At 44.3% G+C, this 6,000-nt stretch overlaps 1 protein-coding gene across 1 annotated transcript in view; it reads right to left on the minus strand.

Annotated features, from left to right (window-relative positions):
- Window positions 1-5,039, minus strand: part of LOC117879124 — a 30,091-nt gene extending 25,052 nt beyond the window's left edge. The window contains exon 1 of the mRNA XM_034774084.1: window positions 4,849-5,039. Within this exon, the coding sequence (XP_034629975.1) occupies window positions 4,849-5,039 (191 nt within the window). The remainder of the gene's footprint in view (window positions 1-4,848) is intronic.
- Window positions 5,040-6,000: the final 961 nt, after the last annotated feature.

Raw genomic sequence — 6,000 nt, forward strand, 5'->3', positions numbered from 1 at the left:
TTGTGTCAGTCATTATAGACTGACAGTGCTTTAATTCTTTCTCTTCCTACTTTGGGTTAGATCTTCAGGGGCATCAGGCACCTGAGTTCTGCTCAATGCACCTTTGGGGGCACATAGGTGACTTTCTCCCATATTTCCAATGAGATTCCTCCTGCCTCAATCCTGGTGCAAGATCAAACATCTGCCAGCACAAAATCACTCCTGCAACTTTCTCTAGCAATGCCCCACCTAGCCCCCACAGTCCCCTATCCTAGAGCATGTGGCAATAGCTACAGCTATGCATACTATATGCAATCTTGGAATTCCCCACAATAGGACAGCTCTTTGCATCACCTCTTCAGCACAAAGGGGCCGGGACATAGCTAAGAATCTGGCCCTTTATATTTACCAACAGAATAGATTCTACATCTTGTGATCAAGTTGTCTCTAACTTGTTTTTTTTTCCATTTATATGTACAGATAGTATTTTGGTCAAAATCAGCTCATCATGAATTCTTCAGGATGGTGTTTCATAATCTTACCAGCTTTAGCCCCAAAGCAAGGAAAAGATGATTGAATTCTATCTTATTTGCACATCAAACATCCTAGCTCCAAAACTATCATTCTAATTCTCACTTGGATACACCAGAAAACAAAGCAATGAACACGTCCACTTGGTCTGGAAAAATACAGGAAATATAGATCAGAATGTGTGTGAAAAAGTGAATAATGAGAAAGGAGATGGGAAAAGGGCAGGACACAAAGAAAGATGAAAATAGTAAAATTAGAACAGGAAGACAAGTGAAATATAAAAATAGAGGAACAGTAGGAAGTATAGGAAGCAAACAATGAGGAAATAAAAGGAAAGAACAGGTGACAGAAGAACAAAGAAGATGAAGAAGGAAAAATGAGGAAGAATATGCAAATGAACAAAACATTTGAAATTAACCATCTTTTCTTTGCTTTTAAACTATAATTCAAATCTACATTTTAAAAGAGAAAATCCTATATTCTGAAGAAAAAAAAATCACAATTTTTAACTCAACCTAGACAGGGAATAAGTAACAGCAGCTATTGACAGCAACACAATACTTGTGAATTTTAAAAGCTTGTTTTAATATAAGGACGTGCTACATCTTTTTGAATCTCTGCAGGATCTCCCCACCAGCTGTCTTCAACGTCTGAATCCAGTAATCATAAAAAATTTAAGCTGTTTTCTTAAAGTGGGGGTGTGATCCTCTGGTGAAAAGGTTGATGGAAGGCCAGTGTCTATAGGGGATTGTATTAAGGTTCTGGTGCATGGTCTCTAGTGTATTGTGGTTGTGGGAGTGGTAACAGTAATGTGCCTGTGGATGGAAGAGAAGAAGGTATAAACTGTTAGATGGCTTACTTTTCATATTCTTGCTTTTGTGTGAGCATGTCAGCTGTGTTATGTGTGCAGTAATCATAACTGCTTCACAATGAATTTTCTGTGTATTAATTCCTAAGATTTTATAACATTTAAGTGCGGTTTGGGACTTGGTTGAGACAGGGTGGAGGTGAACCTGGCTCAGGGAAGAAGTGCAGCTGCTCACAGAGAAAAGTTTAATTTGCTAGCCACAGCACACAAAACCCTTCCTCTGTTATGCCCAGTGGCACATAAATCCCTTCCACACTGTAGCATAAAAATCTGAACAAAAAAGTGTAGCTCCTGATGGAGAAGGTTTTATCTGACAGAGAAAGTTTTGTGTATGCACTGGCACACAGGTGTTTATGTGCCAGTTTATATACCAGCACACACAAAAAGTTTATGCATCTGTGCTGGCACATTAACATTCAGCTATAATGAATAACAATAAAAATGACCCTAAGTACAAATTTTAAAACACCCAAACAACTACACATTGTACCACATCTACTCAGAATTTACCTCTGCACCAAATTTAGGCTAGCTAGACAATATTTTTCAAAAGATATCAGTCAACAATGAAAGGTTGGATTGCCAAGGACAAATTTCAGACAAAACCCAATTTCAAGGACTACTAATGGAAAAATGTATAAAGAGATACCAAACAAAAACTACTGAGAAAACTCAAAAGTACATAAAAACTAATTTCACATAATCAGCCACCTGCTTTTAGAGCAAAACAAGAATTTATGTCCCTTTTCAGAATACAAACAACTATGGTTCACAACCAGGTGCCACCATAGTGAGTAATATTATACACTATAAGTGTAAGCTTTCTCAAATGCTATACAGGCTTGTGGTGGTTGTTGCTGATTTCTGCATCTGTTTGCCCAACCTGGGAACCATGGGCCAAATCCTGCCTCCCTATCCCTTTCCTAATATAATGGAGACAGTGGTATAAGGCCAGATTCCTTGGTTCCATCCTCTTCCATTATTACAATGGGATTGGAGGGATAAAAGGAGGGGGCGCTTCCCTGTTCTCATACTTTTCCTGGTGGTATCCTAGGTGGGAATTAAAAGGTGGAGAATTTCCTCAGAGCACTCCTTTTCCTGATGTCACAAAATAGCCTGAAAGGAATGGTGCCTGGCGCCTCCCTTTCTCAGTATCCAAGAATAGTGTGTGTGACAATATCATGAGGTGGTCCCCCGATTCCCTTTGGTCCTTAACCAGAGCCCACTGCCATATTTTATTGTATTTTATATTTATAGTGAGTCACTACCTTCCTCTTTTGCTTCAGGGGAAGGGTACTGTAGCAGCAGCCAGTCTATTTCTGCCTTCTGCCTGTTTTTCAATCAAAGTTCAAGTAATGTACACAGGTGGGGATTTGAGTGGCAGGATGCTGAGTTAGCTCTGGAGTCAGCACACCCTGTTACGTACAGATATAGCAATTTCCTTCAATATACCTGGGAAATCCTATTGAATTAGGCTTAAGTATCTTCAGGGTCCATTGTATTAAATGAAGGGTTTATGTATTATTGCGGGCCTGGATTCTATATAACCTCTCAAGGGGGCAGATGTGACAGATGTGATACCTGGGGGTTCAAAGGACTACACTGAACAATGTGCCAGAAAAGAATGGACTCAGGACAAAATGTGTTAAGTAGTTTTCCTGGGGAATATCTAGGGGAAAGTGAATGCAAATTCCCCACCTTTGATTATGCAAATACCCAGCCTTTTGAAGCTTTGCCCTGAGAAGTGAGCCATTGTCTGCTGATCACCTGTTACAGGAGGCCAAGATCAAAGGCCCAAGCTATATAAAGGAAAAGACTGAACATTCTTGGAGGTTCTGGTTCTGAATCTGACAAAATTATGAACTTGTAACCACAGAGAAAACCCAGTTGTGGGTTTTGAACAACTGACACCTACCAGAACCCCAGGTTGGAGTTGCAGAGAGGGGGGTGACCTCTGGGAAGATGTTTAGCATATGTGTAGGTTCTTTTATTTTTTTTAAGATGTTTTCTCTGTAATGCTTTCATCTGAAAAATAAACGTGTGCTTATAAAGAGTTATTCTATCACTTATAACTGTAGGCCATTAGGCTGTTCATAGTCTTCAAAGAGAATGCAAAGTGCAGACACTGGGCTGTTTAAGCAGTCTGACTTGCTGGGAATATCTTATTTAGGCAGGGAACTGTGCAGCCTGGAGAAACGCCAGTCCAGAGGAAGGGAGACTGGGGTCTCTACGCAAGAGAGGTGATGGCTGATGAGCTGGTTGCTTAGGCTGGGTGCTGTTGGTGGCCCACAGAGGGGGGAGTACAGGTGCAGTTGCCCTGAACTGTGAGAGGGGGTAGGGATGAAGTTACTTTCCCTTACAGTCCACCTCTCCCACAAACATTTTATGTCAGCATGGGAGGGTGCAGGGAGAGTTATTTCCTTAGTTCCTCATCTTTCCTGGTATAACAGGGGGGAGGGGGAAAGAGAATGGATATTCTTTGCATCTCATATCCCAGAAAGAGAGGGGGGGAGGGAAAGGATATTTCCTGGCTTTTACCCACCCCTAACAGCTGCCAAACTTTGTGTAGTTCTGTGTGTAACATCTTGTGCAAATTATTTAATGAAATTATTTGCAAATAGCCATAAGCTTCAGTTTAGGATCCACACTCTGACCAGAAGTCAAACATGAAGTAGCACAAAACTAGGCAGTTGTGGCTGGGTGGGTTTCTGGATGTGTGGGAAGACGAGGGTGCCTCGGGGTGCGTGGTAGGTAGGTGGGTGCAGGAAGGTTTCTAGGAGTGCCTGGATCAGTGGGTACTTGAGGGTGTTGTTTTGGAGTGTCTGAAGGGTGCTGAGATTGCTGTAGTGCATGGGTGCTGGAGTATCTGGGCTGAGGGTAGGGATCTAGGGTGTTTGGGGTCTGGAGGGTACATGGGGTTACGTTGGGAGTGGGTGGGATAGAAGGATGAGTGGGGGCTTTGGGGGATCCTGAGTACTAGTGGTGTGCTGCCAGGAGGGTTACTAGGATCTGTGTGTGGGACGGCAGTCTTGTTGGGAACTAGTAGGGGCAGCCCAGTGCCTGTACTAAGCCAGCTGGCCCCTGTAGTTACTGCCTGCTTCTCCCACCTGCTCTTACCCTGCTGGGATCCAGCGGAGGAAGCAGCAACAGGAAAGGCAAAGAGGCCACTTGTAGACCAGTTCATCAGGCCCCACAGGAGCCCTGTGTGGCAGAGAGGTGGAACTACAGCCTTATGGCGGCTGCCTTCCTTCAGCCCTGCAATGTGGTCGAGGCTCCAGCCAGGGAGCGGGAATGCACGGGGCTGTCAAACGTGCTCGTGCCCTGTGAGACGGGGCAGCCATGCCTGCCCTCACGCACCCCAGGAGGGACAGGGTGTTTCTTCCCCTCCCTCCCTGGGAGGAGAGTGGGGAGTGCGATTCCCTCCCACCCACACATCTCAGTATCCGGGCTGGGCCAGGTGTGGCTCCTACCTGGCAGCGCCTCCTACCGTCTCCTTCTGCCTGGACTCCACCTCATACACGTCGTTGAAGTGGAGGATGACTAGGTCACTCTGGCTCTCGTCTAGGAGCTCTGAGCAGGGGCTGGGGCTGTCCTTGTCCCCAGGCCCAGCTGCAGCGGAAAAGGGGGAGCCGCCCTGCTCCTGAAGTAACAAAGGCTCCATCCCCACATCCCCAGCAGGGCAAGATGGTGCCTGAACACCCACTCCCTCAGGAGCGGAGGAGGGGGCAGGCCAAGCCCACTAGAGGGGGAAGAGAAGCTGCTGTGGCTGTCACGGAACCCCTGGTGTTTTAGCTGGAGGTCCATGAACATCTCAGGGTGCTGCCCTCCTGGTTCCCCCTCACTCCCACACTCAGCCAGGTGCCTATGTGTAGCATCTCACATGGACACTATTATCCCCGCCCTGCTTCACAGACAATAATAGGGGCCCAGAATTGAAGGGCCCTTCACAATGCTGACCAGAGAAAGTAGGCAATCCTCTCCCAAGCCATGGCAGCTTGACAGGAAGCCCTACCCATCTACCATGAACTAGAGCGGTGTCCTCTCTGAAACACTAGTGTCAGCACTAAAGCAGAGTGAAGAGTTGATTTTTCAATTCAGAGGTTGAACAACAACTGAAAAAACCCTCCAACATTACATTTCAGGTCAACCCAGAATGGAAATTTTTCAATTTTTCTCCACTGAAACCAAAACTGAAAAGATTTAGTTTTGAGTTAAATAAAACATTTCATTCACCCCAGGACAAGTTGGGTTTTTTTGTTTAGTTTTTGTGGTGTTTTTAACCCTCTTTTGTTTTTTAAATAAATTTAGCTAACTTGCCAAATGAAACATCATTTCTAAACAAAAAGTCTCAGAAATGGCGAAACAAAACACTTTGACCTTTTCAAATTTATTTATTCCTTTTTTCCCCAGCCCAACTTTTTAGTTGAATTTGATCCAAACTCACGACTAGTTTCGGTTGACCCAAAACTGCATTTTTCATTGAATAAACTATTCATCCAAAAAAATGTGCAGCTTTAGTCAGCACCTATGTTACCAGATTGCTGAGATCTCAATGACATTTTACACAATGAAACTTGTTGCCTCTGCAGACTGCTGTTAGTACTAACAGCGAAGGTGGCACA

This window comes from Trachemys scripta, chromosome 6 (assembly GCF_013100865.1).
Source record: "Trachemys scripta elegans isolate TJP31775 chromosome 6, CAS_Tse_1.0, whole genome shotgun sequence".
NCBI classification, from domain to species: Eukaryota; Metazoa; Chordata; order Testudines; family Emydidae; genus Trachemys; species Trachemys scripta.